Below are 24,262 nucleotides of genomic sequence, written 5' to 3' on the forward strand. Positions count from 1 at the left end.
TTTTCTATCTGATGTTCTATACAATATACATGGCTTTGTGAACAATCTACAACAGTCATTTTATATGGCAAGCCGTTTTAACATTTAATCATTTTAACCTACTAGTCTCTATTTTCATGCTACTAGTGCTTATTTTTTAGATACTAGTATCTATTCCATTAAGTACTAGTACTTATTCATTAGCGACTAGTGCTTATTATTTAGGTACTAGTGCTTATTCAACAGATACTAGTGCTTATTCTTTAGGCACTAGTACTTATTCATTAGATACTAGTACTTATTCATTAGATACTAGTACTTATTCATTAGATACTAGTACTTATTCATTAGCGACTAGTGCTTATTATTTAGGTACTAGTGCTTATTCAATAGATACTAGTACTTATTCATTAGTTACTAGTACTTATTCATTAGATACTAGTACTTATTCATTAGATACTAGTACCTATTAAACAGATACTAGTACTTATTCATTAGATACTGGTACTTATTCATTAGATACTAGTACTTATTTCGATAGTCACTAGTAACTATTCTTTTGTTACTAGTAACAAAAAATCTTTTTTTGCCATTGACTTCTATGGGGATCTGTCATTTAGATATCAACTATTCAGTTCTGACTAGTATCTATTCCAATTGTGATTAGTACATATATATTAGATACTGGTAGTCATTCTTTATGTACTAGTACTTATTTTTTAGATACTAGTACTTATTCATTAGCTACTAGTACTTATTCAACAGATACTAGTACTTATTCATTAGATACTATGAATAATACTATTGAATAATACTATTATTCATTAGATACTAGTACTTATTCATTAGATACTAGTACCTATTAATTAGATACTAGTACTTATCAATAGATACTAGTACTTATTCATTAGATACTAGTACTTATTCAATAGATACTAGTACTTATTCATTAGATACTAGTACTTATTCATTAGCTACTAGTACTCATTCAATAGATACTAGTACTTATTCATTAGATACTAGTACTTATTCAATAGATACTAGTACTTATTCATTAGATACTAGTACTTATTCAATAGATACTAGTACTTATTCAATAGATAATAGTATATATTTATTAGATACTAGTATTAATTCCAAATGTTACTAGTAAGATTTTTTATTTTACTAGTAAGATTTTTAATTGAACTATACAGTGGCCGTTCTGACTAGTCATAACATAAGACTAGTAAAAAAGCAGTTGTGACTAGTAAGATAAGAATAGTTACTAGTAACATCTGGAATAAATACTAGTATCTAATTAATTAATTCACATAAAAAAATTTGGATAGTCTGCGTCTGATATGCGATTGAATGTCAAAATTAAAGTAGCATGCACTATATTAGGCTACATGCCTATTCATTATTATATTTTTTATACTGCTCACTCGCACACAGGTCTGCAACACAATATTTTCATAAAGGTAATAACTTATCATTTTGGTCTGCTTGGGTTATTTCACGACAGATTTGGTAAGATTTCATAAGGTGACTGAGTTACTAGTTCACAGTTCCAATAAGTTTTTTTATTAGCCTATTCAGCAATAGTGTAAAAGGCCGGTAAATAAAATACAACCTTAACATTGTAAACACAATAAACATGTAGGCTATGCGAATTTTACTTCCCCTTACTTTATGACAAATCCTTCAATAAATGGTATTCAGAAAACAAGATTTAAAAAAATAAGTAGCCATGTAGGCTATAATAAAAAATATACAGTAGCCTAAAGCCTTTTGTGCTCTTTATTACAAACAACATTTAGCCTATTTAAACGCCAAGGCTAAACAAATTTATTTGTATCGAAACTGAAATTGTACGCACGTTGGGTTCGCGCATCTCTCATTCGGTCCAAAAGTTTCCATATTTGCAATGTAACATTTGCATCTATTAATATAAAGTCGAGTCCCAACATAGGCTAAATCCGCAACTTCACATCAAGGGATATGAGTTTGACTAACCGGCACAGCCTTTATATTTTAGGCTGACAAATTAAATTAAGCAACTTTTTATGTTTTGTTGACTGTTTTATGTGGTCTCATGAAAGTGCGTAACTATACCACAAATTTAATTTATCGTGCCATTTGTACACCAAAAATAGTTTTTGCATGTAGGCCTAGCTATATGATACGCAGTTTTCAGCGTGCATATGATATGGCTACTGTAATACAACCTACGCACGCACTCCACATCCCTAATCCCAAGAGATTTGCAGTGCGTAGCATATGCACGCAAAAAAAAAAAAAAACTATTTTGGCGTAGGCCTATACATAGCACGAGAAATTAAAGTCGTGGTATAGATAGTCTACGCACTTTCGACATCGTGTTGCAATGCCATGCCAGAAGTGAACTGATAATATTGTGTGAGCGTGCGGTGCGGCATCATCACTGGATTTGTTCCTCAGGGAAATAACTTAATACACTGTCATTAGTCATACAGATAATATGACATCATTCGAAAGAGTAAAATGTATATTTTTATTTGTGTACATTCAAAATGACTACAAATCATGTCATGCCTTTGAAAAATAAAGAAAATCTGCTTTAGCGCATCTCGGTCTCTTTGAACATCTTTCTGGCGCACACCAAAAATGAACCAAAATACAGCAATAAACGCCTTCTTGGCGTGTCTATACTTCTGAAAGTCAACATTTAGATTATTTGAACGAAGTTAAATGCATTATATTGGCCTAAGTCACTTTGGAATAAATCACAGCGTGTTTCATTAACCTATAAAAAAAACGTGACTTTAGTTTACAGTCCGGAAAATACAGTATAGGCTGTTATCAAATTATTTCACACACCCCCCTGCACTTGAGAACTGCTGGTCTACACCAGTCTATGGTCTCTACACAGAAGAAAATCCCTGTCTACTCTTCCCCGGTACGGATTATGTCTGGTTGTTTGATGAGAAAAAGATGAAATATAGTTGCAATCATGGCGTTAAGAATCCGTACAAATGCAGCCGCGGAGGACTTTTATTCTGCTGTGCGGAACTGATGAAGGCACAATTTGATCTTCGGCTGATAAATCAGAGGAAAGGATAGTGTCTAATAAATAGGTACTAGTATCTATTGAATAAGTACTAGTAGCTAATTAATAAGTACTAGTATCTAATTAATAGTTACTAGTATCTAATGAATAAGTACTAGTATCTATTGAATAAGAACTAGTTTCTAATGAATAAGTACTCGTATCTATTGAATAAGAACTAGTTTCTAATGAATAAGTACTAGTATCTAATATATATGTACTAATCACAATTGGAATAGATACTAGTCAGAACTGAATAGTTGATATCTAAATGACAGATCCCCATAGAAGTCAATGGCAAAAAAAAAAAAAAAATGTTACTAGTAACAAAAGAATAGTTACTAGTCACTATTGAAATAAGTACTAGTATCTAATGAATAAGTACTAGTAACTAATGAATAAGTACTAGTAACTAATGAATAAGTACTAGTATCTAAAAAATAAGTACTAGTACATAAAGAATGACTACCAGTATCTAATATATATGTACTAATCACAATTCGAATAGATACTAGTCAGAACTGAATAGTTGATATCTAAATGACAGATCCCCATAGAAGTCAATGGCAAAAAAAAAAAAATGTTACTAGTAACAAAAGAATAGTTACTAGTCACTATCGAAATAAGTACTAGTATCTAATGAATAAGTACTAGTAACTAATGAATAAGTACTAGTAACTAATGAATAAGTACTAGTATCTAATGAAAAAGTACTAGTAACTAATGAATAAGTACTAGTATCTAATGAAAAAGTACTAGTAACTAATAAATAAGCACTAGTATCGAATAAATAAGGACAAGTATCTAATGAATAAGTACTAGTAACTAATAAATAAGCACTAGTATCTAATAAATAAGGACTAGTATCTATTGAATAAGTACTAGTACCTAAAGAATAAGCACTAGTCACTAATGAATAAGTACTAGTACTTAATGGAATTGATAGTATCTAACAAATTATTAAATGTTAAAACGGCGGCAGGAGTTCAGATTCTGGTGTGCTGGTATTTGTGTGCAGTCCAACTTTTCAAACACATTCTTTGACATTACATTCACTGCATGTGTACTTAACAGTTAGTTAGTCATGTGCCTCAACAAGTAAAGTCATAACATAATGAATGATACATTTCATATATGACTTAATATATTAACCATATAGAATCTTTATTAGTTGTTGATGCAGTAATCATCAATTAATGGTTTAGTTCTTCATGAGTCATACATTAACATATGATTATCGGTGCATTTGTTAAACATGAATTAATGCATGCTCCCGTATTGTAAAGTGTTTCCATTTAGGAAAGTATAGTGCTAATCTGGTTTTAGGATTTGTGCATTGATTAAAAACAATCTGAGGTGACCTCTGTGTTTAAAGGTTTGATGAAGGTGACGAAGGTCTGTAGAATGCTCCAAGCAATCACAAAAAATCCTAACAATCACAAAAATAACACCAGAAATTTGCAGTATTTTTTATTTTATTAACTGAAAGTAACGGCGCGGCACGTTACAGGCTCACGCGAATGATGAAATTGTAATTGTTTTCATATAGACCAAAAAGAAAGATTAATAACTGAATTTACACAAAAGACAGTTCAAAAGTTTATATGTTTCTTAATTCTTAATAGTGTGTGCTGTGGAATGATCAAAAGCTGCAAACGTTCGCTGACGCTTATAGCAACACATCAAGATCCAGTGGCCTAAACTTTTGAAGCAGATGTTAATTATTCTTGTTTAATTTAACGATCTTATATCTGTCCTGCACGCTCAGTTGTCATCAGTGTGAAAATATGGATCTCAAAAATCAGCCACTGCTGGAATTATGCAGAAGATGCTGGAAAGCCAACAATCCTGGAGGATTTTTCTGAAGAACTGTGAGTAGGTGCTCAGGACAAACATGGGACTTTAATGCATTTTCAAGGTATGACACGCAATAATAATTGATGGTGTAGCCCTGGGTCACCAAGAATTCCAGCTGTTGTCTCGTCACGGTGATCTTAGGTCTCCCTCGCTGACCTATGGATATACACACACTGTTAAGCAAAATTGACTAAACAACAATTAATGATTTATTGTGTGAAATAAATATATAAACACAAAATTTTACTTGAGAATATGCAAATCATGTTTTAACAGAAACTATGAATAATAGTAATGCATTTTGTCTTGTGGCAGTGATAGGATTTTGGTTTTTATGAAGCATAAATATGTAATATGTGCCAATACCACAAGACAAAGTTCTGAAGCTGATGTAGGGACACCTAAATATCTTTTATTTTATTGCCACATTTATTTTTGAATACATTCTTGTATTCTCAAATGTAAGTATATGAATACAAAACCTTAAAAAATATGTAAAACTCTTAAAATTATTTTTATTTACAGCTAGTTTCCATTGAACTAAAAAAAAAAAAACAGCAAATGCACCAGGATTATACAAAATTTGGGTTGTTGAGATTAATATAAACTGTTAATTCCTTTTCTTCTTTAATTTTGTTTTTTAATTCCTTGCTTTGCTTAAATAGTGTAATTTGATCTTAAATGTCATTATGCATGTATATTTCAACGTCTAATTAACAAATTTAGACAGGTATTGTTTACTGGGAAACCCTGTAAGAACAGAATGTTTGGTAGCAGGGGCGTTTCTAGACTTTTATCAGTATTGGGGCAAAAAGCATTGGGCTCCCCTAACATTTTCCAATTTCTTGAATAATAAATACTGTGCATCAATAAAGTACTGTATGACTTCACTAGCTCAAATTATCTGCATAATTATAACTAAACATGCATTTTAATTAAATCGAAACAATGACATCATGACAACTTTATATGCATTTTTGAACTGCAGAATTTCAAGACTCTGCCTATTTGATGTATTTATCGTTGGGAATTACATTATTGTAAAAAAAACAATTGAAAACTCATTGATAACAATAAGAACAAGTTTGTTATGTTAATGTATTCAATTCAGTGCTGTTTATTTCCTTGCAATAAAAAAAGAACTGCATGTGTTCACATATAACAATTTTTTTTTTTTTAACTATTTACATAAAATCACTAATTGAACTTTTTGAAAATAATATTAAAGGTAGCCTACCACCATGCTGCAGAGAAATAATGTAGACTAACGTTATACAGTGGATATTAAATTATTCCTGCATTCATGTAGGCTACTGTAAGGAGGTATTTGCAAGGCATTAGTTCATAAAACCAAAGCCAATGTCAGTAGTTTAATTCGTTTGAGTGCTGTAGCGTTTTGATAACTTTTTTTTTAATTATCACCAGTCATCTAAGTTCGGTAAACACTAGGCCTACATGTGCATAATGGACACGGAGAAGTTACTTACTTTTTAATTAGTCTTCTCATTAACACCATATTTGTTCACTCGGAAAGATTTGGGGATGGAACAGACACGAAACAGAGAGGCGAGATAAATAAACGGGACCAACGTAAAAGTGTGTTTCCGAAAAGTAAAGTAAAAGTAAGTATACTTTTTATACAAGTAAAAATATGCTTACAGACCTGAGCGAGTTCTAGGAACTGTGAAGGCATCTGCCCTGCGCTCCTCGAGTGACACGGACTGTCTGACGAAAGCTCTGAGATCCGATAGACTGCTAATAAGTTCTTCCACTGTTTCAGGAGACAGCATGCCTTCAATTCTTCTTAAATTCAATAAAGTCGAATCAATGGCATTCAGATGTGCGCTTCCTAAGATTCCATGTCCATGTGCTCTTTCTACATGACTGCATTTTCTGCGAATTTGTTCAACAACCTCCGACATGTTGCACCTTAATTCTTTCTCCTCTTCTCCTTCCGTTTCCTGTCATCTCCCCTTAATATGCAGTTGGATCATTAATATTCAACATATTATTTGCATTTAGATAGTACTAGTATCTATTAAGGTAAGGATATCTTTGATCTAAAATGTTACTAGTAACTAAAAAATAAGCACTAGTTCTATTTTTTCTTAACAAGTTGGGTATAATTAAATACTAGACACTATTGGAATAAGCACTAGTATCTAATAAATAAGGACTAGTATCTAATGAATAAGTACTAGTATCTAAAGAAAAGGTACTAGTACCTAAAGAATAAGCACTAGTATCTAATGAATAAGTACTAGTATCTAAAGAAAAGGCACTAGTACCTAAAGAATAAGCACTAGTATCTAAAGAAAAGGCACTAGTACCTAAATAATAAGCACTAGTCGCTAATGAATAAGTACTAGTACTTAATGGAATAGATACTAGTATCTAAAAAATAAGCACTAGTAGCCTGAAAATAGAGACTAGTAGGTTAAAATGATTAAATGTTAAAACGGCTTGCCATACATTTTATACATAAAGTCATATGAAAGAATAAAATACTGTGAAAACCAGATAGAGTGGAGTTTGCATTAACAGCCAAGCAATAACTGTTCTAATAATTTGCTTTCCTTTTCTTCTAAATTATGTTAACCAATTTCTTCTATCAATGATCTGAAAACAAGCTTTTTCAATCGTCTTAGTGAGGAACTGAACAAATTTCAAAAGTATATTTTACAGGCCCCAAGGGGTCTGTGAGATTGTTACACAAATGCTGAATAAAATAAAATGTGTTTATTATTTTAAATACATTTATAAAATAAATGACCAAAATAAATCACTATGATTTCATGATAAATTTAGGTGTGGTAAATATCTTATCAAGATGTGAAATTCATTTGGGGTTCAGCTGACAAAAAAACATTAGATATATATATATATATATATATATATATATATATATATATATATATATATATATATATATACACACACACACACACACACACACACACACACACACACACACACACACACACAGGGGCATAGATTCTAAGGGGAATGGGGGTAATTTCTTCACACTGTAACACTGACTGTCACATGGCAAAAATGGTCAGAGGGGGAAATATGTTCTAGCCTGGGCGCAGAACAGAAAAGGAAGATGGAAAATGAAAAACAGTACATTGCAAAAAAAAAGTCCAAGTGGATAAATAGGGATTAGTATGCTTAATTTATCACTTTATTACTGAAAATCTTGAAGAAAGGCTAGAAGATAACTGACATTTAACTTTACCGAGAGGTAGAGGTCTGCATTTCCTCAGAGCTCCCGCAGGACCAGCTGAACCCGATGAGATTTCTTGTGGCATGCTATTACATTTCCGAATTGAAGGTGGTATCGGATGGTAGGTCCATGAGTTGTGTGCAGCAGCGGGCGGTTTTAATTTATTTTTAATAACGATAAACAGAAAATCCAACCTAAAATTGTGTACACAACACATGCATCACATTTTCTAATATTTAGAGTGAAAACTTTACAAGAGAAAAGCTTGTTTAAAAAAAGTTGTTAAATGACCCTCTGCCATGTCCAAACTAGAGGCTTACTTGTCTTGGGCTCCTCTTACTAACCATAACTATTGTTCCTACATTCACTGTTGTTGTCTAGCTCGAAAACATGACTTGAGAACCATTGGATGTGGTGTGAGTAAATTACCTCAGAAATGTATAACAATTCCTGGATCAATTTGTCACGTTTTGTTTATGTGTCTTTTATTTTAAAGTTTAGTTCTTGTTCAGGTTATGTGGTGCCATGTCATGTGATTTCCTGTTCCCTCATGTGATCTTGTAATGTGTTTCCCCTGTTCATGTGTCTTGTTTTCATTGGTTCAATGTTTGATTACTTTGTTATTAGTCTTGTCTTTTCATTGGTTTAAATTAATTTAGTCTTGTTATCTTGTTTATAGTTTAGGCTTGTGATTGGTTGTCTTATTTACCTGTTACCCATGTCCTTGTATTTAAGCCCTCTTGTTTGCAATTGTCGTTTGTCAGGTATTGTTAATGTAATGTTGTTTCCAAGTCAAGTCAAGTCAAGTCAAGTCAAGTCAAGTCATTCATGTTTATGTTTTGTTCATGTTTATAGTTAGGATTTCTGGTTATCACAACAGAAAAAAAACTGCAATTGGGTATCACACTTCATCATCGTCTTTGTCACTGCCAGCAACAACGATACAGAATATCTGACCAATATAAGATGAGCCCAGCAGTTCAGCTTCTTTGTCAATGCCAAGGGAGTCATACCCAGGAGGATTATATGGAGGAATTCAGCAGGGTGGATTTTAATGAGGTGGCCCTCAAGGACTGTTTCTGTTTTCGGCTGAATGAGCCGGTTTCCTCTCTGATGCCTGACGGTCGGTGTGCCCCGACGGCCTTGCTTGGTATATCGAGCTTGCCCTACTGATGAGTGGTTCACCATTCACTGTCGGGGAGAGGGCCAACCAGCCAGCGCCCACACCTGCCACGGCTGACAAGGCCAGCGCCGACACTTGCTACGGCCAACGAGCCAGCTGCCACGCCGGTCACGGCCAACAAGCCAACACCCACGCCTGCCACAGCCAAAAAGCTGGAAACCTTGTCCGTCCCAAAGACAGCGTCTCTGCCACTCATCTCTACCACAGAGGTCGTTCCAGAGTCTCTGCCAGTGTTCTCGACCACAGAGGTCGTTCTTGAGTCTCTGCACATGCTCACGACCACAGAGGTCGTCTCCAGGTCTCAGCCAGTGTTTACGACCACAGAGGTCGTCTCCAGGTCTCTGCCAGTGTTCTCGACCACAGAGGTCATTCCAGAGTCTGTGCCAGTGTTCTCGACCACAGAGGTCGTTCCAGAGTCTCTGCCAGTGTTCTCGACCACAGAAGTCGTTCCAGAGTCTCTGCCAGTGTTCTCGACCACAGAGGTCGTTCCAGAGTCTCTGCCAGTGTTCTCGACCACAGAGGTCGTTCCAGAGTCTCTGCCAGTGTTCTCGACCACAGAGGTCGTTCTCGAGTCTCTGCACATGCTCACGACCACAGAGGTGATCACAGCTCCAGGCCATGTCACAGCCACGCCAGAGTCGGCCAGCTCCAGGCCATGTCACAGCCACGCCAGAGTCGGCCAGCTCCAGGCCATGTCACAGCCACGCCAGAGTCGGCCAGCTCCAGGCCATGTCACAGCCACGCTAGAGTGAGCAAACTCCAGGCCATGTTTCCATGTCATGCCACACCCCCCACTACACGTCAAGTTGGGAGCTGCCCCGTGGGGGGTTGGGGGGGGGGGGGTATGTCATGTTTATGTGTTTTGTTCTTGTTTTCATGTCTTTTATTTTAAAGTTTAGTTCCTATTCAGGTCATGTGGTGTCATGTGATTTCCTGTACCCTCATGTGATCTTGTCATGTGTTTCCCCTGTTCATGTATCTTGTTTTCATTGGTTCATTGTTTGATTACTGTGTTATTAGTCTTGTCTTTTCATTGGTTTAAATTAATTAAGTCTTGTTATTTTTTTTATAGTTTAGTCTTGTGATTAGTTGTTTTGTTTACCAGTTACACATGTCCTTGTATTTAAGCCCTCATGTTGCTCACATGCCATTGTCATTTGTCAGGTATTGTTAATGTAATGTTGTTTCCATGTCAAGTGGTTCATGTTTTGTTTTGTTCACGTTTCTAGTTATCACGATTGGAAATAAACTACACTGGTTTCTCACTTCATCATCGCTTTTGTCATTGCAGCCACAACGTAACATAATTATTGACTAAATCCTAAAAATTGGGCAAAGAAATGTGTGATAGAGAGGCTTGCTACATAATCAATTATGTTGAACAATTAAGCCGCTTTATTATATTTATTTTTCTGTTTGGATGGGAAATAACGGTGCAGATTCAATTAATAATTAGTTTTTTTTATATGTATATATATATATATATAACTAAACATTTTCATTGCTAAGTACATTACTGTTCGTATAAAAATTCTAATTTAAATGTTTTCTATAAATGTTTTAATTAAATAATTGCCATCACATACCATTGTAATTTTTTTTTTATTGAACTCTTAATTTAAAAAAAAAAACATGAATTATATATATAGTTTTTTTAAATTGGGTTCCGAATTGTAATATTTTATACATTTTGAGTCATTTTAAAAGTGTTGAGTTATTAATGGTTCCATTCTAGGTGTCATTTTTTTTCCCCCTTGAGTACAGTACTTAATATAAAGTTAAAAGGGTTCCAAAGGCCACGTAATTTGTCTGTTTTTTTTTTTTTGTTGCTTTTTATCTGTTTGTGTATTTGATGGGGTGGGGTGGAGGGGTGTACTTCTAAAAAAAAAAATGTGTTGTGGCCCTGTTCACACATACAGTAAGATTTCCATTGTTTTATGCTAATTCTTCTTGTTATCAATGAACTGTATCCTGTGCATGATCTGATGTGGTCCTATAACAGTTTAGATGCCTGAAGTTGAAAGTGTGTGGACTAATACAGAATTTATTTACTTAATTTACTCAAATATAATTAAATAAGTGCAGGTCTGAGAGCATTGCCTGATAAGAACAAAAACAATTCTAGTCTTTCTTGCCAACAGACATACGCTCACTGGCCACTTGATTGGGTACACCTGTACATCAATTTATTCCCACGATTATCTAATCAGCCAATCGTGTGGCAGCGTTGTAATGTATAAAATCATGCATATATGGGTCAGAAGCATCAGTTAATGTTTACATCAACCATCAGAATGGGGAAAAACATTTGATTTTAGTGATTTGGACCATGGCATGATGCACAACAGGAGACTGTTGTGCATCATGCCATGGTCCAAATCACTAGAGTGTAAAGAGAATGGTGCAAAAACATCCAGCAAGTAGCAGTTTTGTGGGCAAAAACAGCTTGTTAATGACAGAGGTCAGAGTAGAATGGCCAGACTTGTCCTAGTTGACAAGAAGGTTGACAACCCAAATAAACACACATTACAATAGTGTTATGCAGAAAACCATTTCTGAATGTACAACACGTTAGGTTTGTAAATATCCTAAGAGATCAGCAGTTACAGAAATACTCAAACCAGGCCATCTGGCACCAACAATAATGCCATGGTCCAAATCGCTGGGCTCACATTTTTCCCCATTCTGATGGTTGATGTGAACTGAAGCTCCTGACCCATATCTGTCTGCCATATCTGATTTTATACATTACATGCTGCCACACGATTGGCTGATTAATTGTATGAATAATTAGATATCCATGTGTATCTAATAAAGTGGCCAGTGAGTGTATATGAGCTTTACAGGTCAGCTAGACAGACCTTGATTAATATGCAACACAGTAGTATATTCAATACATTGTTATTTTTTTGCTTTTGACGTTTGTTCCAAAAGAGTGCTGTATTTTTTGATTTCCTAGAAAAGGTGTATGAACTTGGCCTGGAGCCTGGCTATTTCTTTTTAGGCACACAATTTTTTTTTTATACAAAAACTAATAATATCTCATATGAATCAATAGATTGTATTCATTTTATTTAGAACAATGCAAAACGTACAGCAAAAACCACGTCAGGGGCTTACAGGGAAAATTACCTGAAAAAAAAAAAAGAAACAAAAAGAATAAGCATTGTAAATTCAAATTTCTACTTTTGGAGATTGTTTCCAGATGATTTAGTGTCAATTTTAAATTGTTCAAATACAGGTTTTTTAAATCCATTTTATTTTATGTATATAATAACACGCCATAATAATGATTAAATCGCATATAAATACTAGATTTGAATCTTTATCAATTGAGAAACACTTTAACTTCACATCACTTTCTTCAAAATGAACAACAATATCAGCTTCTTTTTGGAAATAATTTTCTACCTCTCTCCAAAAGACCTTAGGACACTCCCAAGTTAAATGATTAATAGGCTCAGGGGCACTTTTACAATGCCTCAATAGATGGACAATAGATTGTTTTTCTAAAGAACAAAATCACAGGAATCTCCAAACCAAATATCGGATAGCTAAACCCCAACGTCGTGACGCCTGAGTTTAGCGTGATGACGTCATTGGCGCGCGTCCCGGCCGGACTGAACGTTTTTGGGATAGGACAAACGGTGATGATTGTGTACCCAAATATCCAGCAGTATTTCAAAGTGTCCCGTTTCATTGTAAAAGCGGACAGGTGGAAGAACACGCGTGATTGAGTGAGTGACACAGTCCGCGGGTGAGTGAACAGTTTGTTTATAAAGACTGAATGCAAAAAGTTGAGCTAGCTAACAGGCTAACCTCAACAGAACATAATAAAGCTCAATAAAGTTGAACATCTACAAAATAAAGACCAAAATACCTCGAACATCTCAAAACTTAATTCTCTGCTACACGAAGAGTTAAATGATTTTGTTTATGGGTTTCAGGTTTGTCCAATTGCAGTTTAAGAACTTGTATTGTAAACATGATTAAAACCAGATTAAGTTGACAAAGTTCGACAGTAAGTTTAATGCAATCTCTGAATGCCGTATGTGCCTTTGTGGTTTAATGGTTTAATTTGGTGTCATTACAAAACAACATATTGGACAGCAGCAAGACATTGGGTTAAACTGACCTTTTTTATGTGAACTAGGAAGAGTTCGTCAGAGGGAATTTGCCAAAAGGAGATTTCACTGTGGATTAATGCTTTAATTACAACTAGTGGTGGACCGATAGGGGTTTTAATTGCCAATGCTGAAACCTTTATTTTAAGAGCAGGGTGGCCTATCGCAGCCATATGTAATACAATTAAATGACTGCAAATTTGCTGAAATGAAATGGACACTTATGTTATGCATTATTTACTGAAAATTAAATGTACATGTTAAACTATTTTTGTTAATTATTTTATTTTTAGCTGATGATACATTGTATATAACTTACCACAACTTTGGCTGTCATGATATGTAGACTTAAGCCTCTGAATTCTAATTTAGTCTTTAGTCTTGAATTTTCTAATGAGGTGTATTAAATGTGTGTGTCCATAAGAGTTGCTTCTATACACTGGAAGATTTTATTATAGACAACCTGCATGACTGTCTTTTAAATGGATGGTTCACCCAAAAAAGAAAATTAGCTGATAATTTACTCACCCTCAAGCCATCCAAGATTCTTCTTTCAGAACAGGATTTAAGATTATTAGGAAAGTATCCCAGGTTTTTAGCTTCATCCAATGCAAGTGAATGAACACCAATTTTTGACAGTCCAAAAAGTAATCCATACGACTGTGAATTGAAAAGTTCCACTCTTGTTTACCTCTGAGGAACGTACTTCACACGAGAGTTTGGTCAATTTAAACAGTTACTGAGAGCTGGTGGAAGTGCTGATTTAAAGTTAAAACTTTTTAATTAGCTATTTGTTTTTCACACAAACATATCGATTCACTTCAGAAGACATTATGTAATTGACTGGAGTCGTGTGGATTACTTTGATACTGCCTAAATATGGTTTTTAGACTGTCAAAAATTGGAGTCCATTAACTTGCATTGGATGAAGCTAAAAACCTGGGATACGTTCCAAAAATCTTAACTGCTGTTCTGATGAAGAAAGAAGGTCATATACATCTTGGATGGCCTGAGGGTAAATTATCAGTAAATTCTCATTTTGGGTGAACTATTCCTGTAACCTGACTTGAAAATAACTTATTGTTCCTGTAAAGTAGTCATGCAAAAAGTAATACAGTACCACTGAATATATGCTCAAATATATAGATTCAAATGACGAGTCATGAAGCAAGTTATCGTAGTGTTTTGTTCCCAAAACTTGTTCCAACAACAAACTTGTTAACTGGTGAGTTCTACATTCTGAATTAAATCTAATCTAAAATATATAAAAATGTTCTTTTACCTTTCTTTTAACTAATCTTTTTAGTGAAGTAGCTTTAAAGGGGATAATATTAGACATGCAACTTCTCAGAGAGGGTTGTCTGTGTGCTGTGCTTTAGAGTGCTAACAATAGCACAGTAATTGTTGGACTGTCAGCAAGCTAAAATCCTTTCCGAGAAGTTGTGGGTCTAAATTCTTACCCTTTAAAGCACAGTTGCTGCAACCATCAAAGCATGATTTTTTAAACTAATCCACCACCTTCTAAAACACAATGTGTCTTGTGCTGTGAGTGTTTGGTTTTTAAAAATATTATACTTTTTAAAATGTGTCTCAAGGCCCCTGTGCTCCATTTTATTGCCTTACAGCCAGATGTTTTTGAACACTAGAACGCATACTGTTTGAACGACCTGGGTTGTGTTTCCCATAAAATGACTAACCACCATAGTACAATGCATCATTAGAGAAATTAATTAGCTAGTCACTCATCTGTCATTCGAATCACATTGGTTCAACAATAAACAGCAGTTGTTAATGTCGTTACACAGGGGGTGTAGTAACTTCTGCAGAGGAAAAATGGATGTAAAATTATAATAGCTCATTTAAATTGACACCAGAAAGCTATTTACTTCAAGAAAGCTGCTTAAGATATGAAAGCAACATTTTACATAAATAAACTATGTTGGTAACAATAGAACTTGCGACCATAGCTGGCTTACAATGCTTTTGGAAAACGCATCCCTTTACGATGTAGAAACATGTTTGATTAATGGAATATTCTGGGTTAAATTCAAGTTCAGTGGACAGCATTTGTGGCAAAATTTTGATTACCAGAAAATTATTTCAACTTCCCTTCTTTAAAAAAAGCAAAAATCAAGGTTACAGCGAGGCACTTACAATGGAAGTGAATGGGTCCAATTTTTAGAGGGTTTAAAAGGCAGAAATTTGAAACTTATCATTTTATAAAAGCACTTGCATTAATTATTAATAATCAATTATTTGAGCTATAAATTTGTTTAATTTTTACAGTAGTTTTAGAGTTTGTTGTCATTACATCGTCATTACTAAAATTGGCTATAACTTTATACAGAAAAGGTTAGTAAGCGATCTTATTACACTAAAATCATGTTAACATTGTTTTGTGGCTATACTTTTGAAAAAGTGAGTATTTTTAACGTTTATGGATTGGCTCCATTCAGTTCCATTGCAAGTGTCTCACTGTAACCAATATTTTTCATTTTCTCAAAGAAAAGGAGGTAGGGCCTACTAGTCAAAGTTTTTTTTTTTTTGTGGTAATCTACATTATGCCACAAATGCTGTTGATTGAGCTTAACTTGTATTGAACTCAGAATTTTTCTTTAAGACAGACTAGTTGACTTGTCATACAAATAACCCACTGACTAGTTGATTTTGAAGATGTGTCGTTTTGCACATCCATAGTATATTGTGCCTATTAACCACTGGGACTTCTATGAAATTATGTTAAATAGTTATCCTAAGATTTACAATATATTTTTAACCAGTTGCCACCTGGTTTACCTCTGTTTGAAGAATGTTTACTTATACTGCCTGATTTAGGAGAATCTAATGTCTCTTTTTCTCTGTCGTTGTTTTCCAGTGATTGTGACTCCAGGCCTTGCGCACACAGTTTTCATCTTGCTGCTGTCGTCTTAAATAATGGAAGAGCCCCATGTTCACTGCATTTCCTGCATAAGCAGACGATGCATGGTTAAGCCTGAACCCGGCACTTCCTGTGACCTCCTAACCTGCCCACTTGTATGTGGTGCTGTCTTCCATGGCTGCAAGGCAGTCGAACACAAGCTGCTGTGCCCACTCGAAAGGGTGCCATGTCTTAACCACAGCATAGGATGCCCTTTTACTCTGGCCCGTGGCCAGATGGCAGACCACCTTGAGGTGTGTCCAGCAGGTGTGGTGTGCTGCACTATGGAGTGGAACAGGTGGCCAGTGAACGACGAGGATTATCGTTCGTATGAGCGACTGAGTCAGGAAGCAAATGAAGTGGAGCAGCTTGACATGGCACTTGCCCTTCAAGACCAGCGCACCATGTTGGCGTCACTCAAGCTTGTCTCTCTGGCGCCCACTAATTGCCCAGAGAAAAAGACTCAGGTACCAGGACAAAGTGAAAAGCTTGGTGTAGTTGCAGCTGCTCAGGCTCCACATGTGCCCATGGAGACGGTTGAGATGGAGCCTAGTACAGCAGGCTGCTCAAAGGACAAGATTACCAATGGAATTAATGGCCTGAATGAAGAACATTATGGTGAGCTCTACCAAACCACTGTAGAGACAACCAAAAGCCTGTCTGCAGCTCTCAACATCCTGATCCACCTCAATTCTTCAGATACCGACTGTACGACCACTGACGCATCAGCTATGCATCTAGAATGCAATGGGGAACTGCATGAATCCGTAATGATGAGGCAAGACACCGGGTTCGACTGTGATAAAATAGCCAATGGAGTAAGTGGCTTAAAGGAGGAGTTACAGCCTCAACAGCACCAAACCCTGATGGAGCTTGGCAGGAGCTTGGCCTCTGCCCTTGGTGCACTAGAAGATGCTGTTAAGGGCACTGAGCCAATTAGTGTCTCCATAGTTAAGGAGAATGGTAAGCTCAACCAGTTAGAAACTTTGGAGTCAGCAGATGTTGATATGAAGGAAATTACTTCTGAGGTTGAGGGCGAGCTTGGGGCTGTGGGGGGTATTGATGGAGAAACACCTTCACATTTTCTTTCAGAAGGTTGTTGTAAAGACCTTAATGATGAGGCAGTAGGTGAGTGTTGTCCAGTCATGTTAGTGGACATAGAGAGGCAAGATTTCTGTAATGGCTCACATAGTATTTTAGATTGTAAAGATGAGGCACACCATCACATTATGGAAGCCACCCCAGAAAACCATCAATGTTCAGAGTCCAGAGGTTCTTGGGAACTTGTTGGTCCTTTAATTCCCCATAGACCAGAGGTCATATATGACCATCACCCCTCCTTGATCCAGGAGACACAAGCACCATTGCTGCAGCCACCCATACATGCTCAGGCTCTGACTGTCCAGAGAGACAGTGCGCTACCTGTAATGGCATTAGACTTTGAAGATAGGGCTTTTGAGAGGAAACTCCAGAACCTTCAGTTGCTGCGAAATTTTATGCCACTTACACTTAATGGACGGAAGGGGTCATTTACTGATGGCTTCCTCCATAGACATTCACATATCAAAATGGAGGACAAAGCTGTGGACACATCAGATTTAGAACAGGAGCCGCAGGATGACCCCATGGGTCTTGGCGAAATTGACTTTACGGCTGCAGCTCTTCTCTTCTGCTTGGAGGAGTCACCACGAGCTCGGAGGATATCTGACACAGTCTATGCATTTGGTGGGACACGCGTTGACTTCGGCACCCAAACCTTTAGTTTCCCTGCTGCCATCTTGGCAACAAGTACGATGGTTGGAGAGGTTGCGTCAGCCTCTGCTTGCGATCGAGCTGCGCCCCGCCTTTCGCAACCAAGTCCGTTCTGTACTCTGCGGCTTGATCTGACACTGGAGCAGCTCGTGCCTCGTCCAAGCTGGGCTCCACGAGAGGGCTCCATGTTTACCTTTGAGTGTGGTCAGCTTTTCCGCCGAGAGGAGTTCCTTTCACATTTCCGAAATGTTCATGGAGATATCCATTCTGGACTCAATGGCTGGATGGAACATCGTTGCCCCTTAGCGTATTATGGCTGCACGTTCTCTCAGCGAAGATTCTGCCCATCCAATCAAGGTTCAAAGGTTGTTCATGACCGCCACCTCAGGTCATTTGGGGTTCAGCCTTTGTCAGAACCAGTGACAGAACCTAAGTGTGATCACCTGAGTGGATTGCCTTTCGAAGTACTTCAGCATATAGCACGGTTTGTGGATGGCTTTGGCTTGTGCCAGCTGTCAATGGTGTCTCGTACAATGAGGGATGTCTGTGCCAGTCTGCTGCAGACCCGTGGCATGGTGGTGGTGCAATGGGAGAAAAAGCAATATTCAGATGGAAGACGTAGCTGGCAGATAAAAGATAAGGTAGAGTATGTCTGAACAATGACTGCATGCTGGGTTTACAGACCACATACATATTTCTTCTTGACTCTACTCCTTTTTCAAATTTAGTTAAAGAAACAATATGAGCAGGTAACACATTTTTACCATAACATTGTTAGTGACAAGTAGGGTTGCAGCGGTATACCGGTTTCACTGTATACCACGGTTTGAAAATGGATGGTTATCATACTATGTACATATTCTTATCTACGGTATTGAGAAAAAAATGCAACCGGACGGAGTATCTCACATACGAGTGCGCATCTCGTTTCCTCCTTGTCTGCCTGTCAGACTCATCAACTTGCGCACACACACATGCAGCGGAGAAAATGTCAGAGAGAAGCGAGGCGAGGGGGTCTGACATGAGTGTGTGTGAGTTAAAGCAGTGTTTCTCAGCTGGTCTATTTGGACGGGGTCGCGGACAGCAGGGAAAGAACAATGCCATGGTTCTCCCATTGAAGATATTTCGGCGGCCGCCCAATTGATAGTCTATTTAGGACTGCCGAGGCAGATTTAATGATAATCTCGCAAACCGCTAAAGCAGACATGGACAATTTACGGCCTGCAGGCTGGATCAGGCCCTCCACATGGTTTAATGTGGCCCGCGGCTCATTTATCGTAAAATTATTCTAATTTTTTTCATTGGATATTTCTGTTAACTTGCATTGGGACCTAACATTTAACATGCTCAGTGTTGCCAGATAAGAGACGCAACACCCCCAGTTTGAGATTTATACATGCGCCAAATTGGAAATATTCTGCCTAATGTTATACTTATTTTGTGCAATCTGACAACCATGCACGCGAGTGCGCTATTTCTATATCTGGCTTTCGCCTTTGAACAAACTATGCGATCTGTAGTGCAATATTCTGCTCAAGGAAAAGTGTTATACGGCTACTCTGTGTCCATTCTTGAGGCTGCTTGTGATGTTTGGTGCTACTTTGCAGGTAAAACTTCTCAGGGATTACATTAAATACAGAAGTAGATCTCGGCATCATTGACACACGGAGGGATAATCATTGACATGCGAGCAAAAGCATGCCAGAGATGAATATGTACATTTATTATAAGTCCCTTCGCACCTGTATGTTATCATTTATCATAGTTATGCAGCCTGTGTTATTCAGTTGTGTGCTGAAAAACCATCAAGGAGACCCTCATCATGACCCTTTTAGCATGTAAACGGGTAATGTTTTAGAAAAAGATAAGTAAACTCGCCTGTTTTACGACAAACATTAAAAGTTCTTTAAATTTTAACATTATGGTATCTCAAAAGGAATACAATGTGGCCCCCTATGCACTAAAAGCCTGATGTTGCCCATTTACCAAAATAGTTTAAAATATTAATAATTACACATCATCATCTTTTACATGAGTAAAAGTAACTGTTATATTTTGACAAAATGTTATAGTTTCATATGAAATAATCCAAAGGTAAAATCTATTAGACCTCATTTTATATCAACAGTGGCAGTTGTAGTTAAAGTTTCAAGATGTGTTTCAGCTAGTATTTATTTTTCATAAATACATTAATTTATTATTATTATTACTACTATTTAAGACTAGCACACTGACCTAACTATGGTAATGAGCAGCCTTTCCTTCTGTGTAATATGTGTATAAATATGTAACATTAGGTAACAAACGGGATAATAATGGGCCCATATAAGTAAATATGCTCTTCAATTTTTAAAAGGGGGAGAGAAAACTTCCTGTAGATTTTGTTGTTGACATCAACAAAAATAATGTCACTTGATGCATGTCCTTGTACTTGAAAACCATGAACAAAACTATGCAACATAAAAGGAAATGCAACCCAGGATATATTAAATACAGGTTATGTTTAATCTTTAGCAGGTCGACACTTGATTTCAAATGTAAAATCTGCCCTGAAGCAAAATCAGTTGAGAACCACTGAGTTAAAGGTACAGACAGGAGCAGTATGACTGTGCTGTCGCTCATCTACAGTATATGTTAATTATTAATAATCATAGGACATTACTTTAAAAGCTCACACAGCTGATGTTATTTTTCATTTAGTAGTTCATTTAACATGTAAACTAACATCCTTTAGTTACATAACATGTTATAGTTACATGCAATTTTTTATCATGTTTATAATTCTGTTTATTATAATTCTGTTAGCTTTCTTATTTTTTCTATTTATTTTATTTTCAAAAGGGAGACTATTTTACACATACTTCAATAAAATAAATGGTTTCAAGTTTATTGTAGTAATTGTGTTATACCGTGAAACCATGATATTTTCTGAGACGGTTATCATACCGTGAAAATTTCATACCGTTGCAACCCTAGTGACAAGCAGTTCCATAAAGCCCAATGTATACTACTTTTTTTATGTGTATGCTAGCTTATGTGTACAGTCGAACACTAGCCTTTCCAAGTTTATTCTGTTTGACCGTGTGCACACACAGAGGTGGTCTATGCATGAGTTTTACAAATGCAGGTATCTCTTGACCTGCACATACACTGTTTCCACCTTAATTTCCTGCTGTTCACTGGCATTTAGGTTGTTTCATGAAAGCAACTGCCCAACTGTGAGTGTTGCCATCTTGTGGACCCACTAATTAGTGTAAACAATTCCAGGCACATATACAGACTGTGCAAGCAGAATGCATTGTTAAAAACAATTGGCCTGCATACATACTGTGCTCACATACCCTGCTGATGATGAAATTACGTCACTAGCCTTGTACGCATACAATAGTGTACGTGTAAAAACCGAAGTAAACTTTGGAGTTAAGTAACCATCGCCCATTTTGTTTTATTGCAGGTTTGGCGTTTTAGTACAGCCTTTAGCCCAGTTAACAGGTGGGAGTTTGCAGACACCTCTAGCATGGCAGACCACCTGAAATGTTGCCCATACAATGAAGTTCTCCGACAGGTGGAGGCAGTTCCGTTGCCCTGCATGTGCACTACAAGAGAGTTAACGCGAGACGGCAGATCACTACGATCTGTTCTTAAACCAGTATCATAACAAAATGGAAATATATTTTTTACAACATAACTAAAACACTACAATATCTAACCTCTTCAATCTACCGTAAACTATCACTGTGTAAATAAAAAAGGAAACAAAATATATTTTGATTATTTTTTTATAAATGTATCAAATATTAGTTTGGGGTGTGTGTAAATATGCGTGTGAGTAAGTGAGATCTAATGTTTCATCCACTAAAAATCTTCTACTTCCACTAACACACCCAGGCCTTCGTATCAAGAACAAGGAGAGGACTGGTTTAAGGAAGGGTAAACTATAGTGTAACAAGGCTTAATTCAGTGGGATTAAATGAGCCTCAATCTGTCGAATAGCACTTGATTTATTTGCCTTGACACAGGTAATCTCTGTAACCATTTAAGGTTTAGCAGATAATGTCTGCTGATATTAAAATGTGCACGGTTTGGTTGAAGAAACTGATCTTTTGGAGTAAATTGTCTTTGGATCAGTATTTCTCCAGTTCATAGGGATCTACATTGCAAACAGGTTTGCCTCACCATGGTCTTGGAGCAGCTGTCATGCTTTGGAATCCAATTGGAATTCAAGGTCTCCATTTTACAATCCATGGGCTTGTATTTAAAAAGAGTAAGCAAGCTGCTCTGGTGTATGATTCTATTACATTGTAAATGGAAAAGCAACATTACGCTTTGGCAACCTACAGTAGATCAGCACTCTTATTAAAAACACAATGTAAGATCTTTTATCAACTGTAATCTCAATCAGTATTAAATTTGCCAGTTCTAAAGACATCTGGAAATGGCACCATTTGCCTTCTGAACAGCACAGGACACTTTGGTTCAGTCTCAAAAACTATTTAACAAAATATCAGCATGCCAGGTTAGCATGCCTTTCATATCTTGATATTTACAGTCTATACTTGCACTTTACTGAAATTTTCCTCTGAACTCTACTGTGCGTCCTGTTGATTAAGATTCAGGGAAAGTTTGGGTAACACTACATTTGAATAGCACAAAAAACTCCATAACACAGACAATATTTGATGTAAGACAGTATCACCTGTCTGCATTAGGTTTACGTTTGTTAACCAATGAGTGGAATTGCCATGGATGGGTTTAGTTTTTAGCATGCTCTTTATTGGGTTTATGAAAAGCTTTGCACCATTATGTGTTATGGAGCTGTTTTAGGCTTCTCAACTTGCGTGTCACCCAAGGTTGTGTGTTCATGTCTATGTAATCAAAATTATTTTTTATTTTTTTGGTAATGTACCCCACACATTGTGTTACTGAATCTGTGCTATATGAAGTCTGTTTTCTGATTTTTAGGTTGAATATTGAGGATCTAAGCAAAAAAGAAATTGACAGTACAGAACTGTTGGTTGGAGATGCATGTGGTTTTTGACTTTGATTAATTAAAAATTATATATATATATATTTATATATATTGTATTATCGTTTGTCTGGCTCAGTGTTTTTCTCCTTTTTTAGAGATTATAACAAGTGTTGGTTACTGTAATATAATTACTTTTTTAGTCAAAATAGTGTAATTCATTACATTTTAAATTCTTGTAATCAGATTACCGTTACTGACTCAATTAAGTACTGTAAAGTACATTATTAGTTTATGCTAATTTGTAATATATTATTTATGTAGATTACTTGAATTATGGTCACGTAACGAGTCATTGTATGTCTTTCTTGTTCATTGTTACAAGTCATACACTCAAGTACATCACATTTCTCCTTCACAGACATACAGTGCATCTGGAAAGTATTCACAGCGTTTCACTTTTTCCACATTTGTTATGTTACAGCCTTATTCCAAAATTGATTAAATTCGTTATTTCCTAAATTAAATTCTACAAACAATACCCTGACAACGTGAAAAAAGTTTGTTTGAAATTTTTGCAAATGTTTTTAAATAAAAAAACTGAAAAGATCACTTGTACATAAGTATTCACAGCTTTTGCCATGACACTCAAAATTGAGCTCAGGTGCATCCTGTTTCCAAAGATCATCCTTGAGATGTTTCTACAACTTGATTGGAGTCCACCTGTGGTAAATTCAGTTGATTGGATATGATTTGGAAAGGCACACACCTGTCTATATAAGGTTCCGCAGTTAACTGTGCATGTCAGAGCACAAACCAAGACATGAAGTCCAAGGAATTGTCTTTAGACCTCTGAGACAGGATTATATTGAGGCATAGATTTGGAGAACGGTACAGAAACATTTCTGCAGCATTGAAGGTCCCAATGAGCACAGTGGCCTCCATCATCCATAAATGGAATAAGTTTGGAACCACCAGGACTCTTCCTAGAGCTGGCCGCCTGTCCAAACTGAGCAATCGGGGTTGTATGGTAGAGTGGCCAGTCGGAAGCCACTCCTAAGTAAAAGGCACATGACAGCCTGCCTGGAGTTTGCCAAAAGACACTTGAAGGACTCCCAGACCATGAGAAACAAATGTATCTGGTCTGATGAAACAAAGATTGAACTCTTTGGCCTGAATGCAAGCGTC

General features: G+C 36.4%; 1 protein-coding gene across 1 annotated transcript; it reads left to right on the forward strand.

Moving 5' to 3' along the window:
* Positions 1-12,931: 12,931 nt before the first annotated feature.
* LOC127618371 (F-box only protein 30-like) lies at positions 12,932-23,133 on the forward strand. The gene is made up of 3 exons (XM_052090767.1): positions 12,932-13,072; positions 16,315-18,749; positions 21,563-23,133. Exons 2-3 carry the CDS (start codon positions 16,374-16,376, stop codon positions 21,764-21,766), a joined length of 2,580 nt encoding a protein of 859 aa, XP_051946727.1. The 5' UTR covers positions 12,932-13,072; positions 16,315-16,373; the 3' UTR covers positions 21,767-23,133.
* Positions 23,134-24,262: the final 1,129 nt, after the last annotated feature.

Source organism: Xyrauchen texanus, chromosome 25, assembly GCF_025860055.1.
Source record: "Xyrauchen texanus isolate HMW12.3.18 chromosome 25, RBS_HiC_50CHRs, whole genome shotgun sequence".
Classification (NCBI taxonomy): Eukaryota; Metazoa; Chordata; class Actinopteri; order Cypriniformes; family Catostomidae; genus Xyrauchen; species Xyrauchen texanus.

Coding starts and splice junctions, on each gene's coding strand:
- LOC127618371 (XM_052090767.1), top strand. CDS start 16,374: ATGGAAGAGCCCCATGTTCACTGCATTTCCTGCATAAGCAGACGATGC. Junction 18,750..21,562: donor GCTGGCAGATAAAAGATAAG/GTAGAGTATGTC, acceptor GTTTTATTGCAG/GTTTGGCGTTTTAGTACAGC.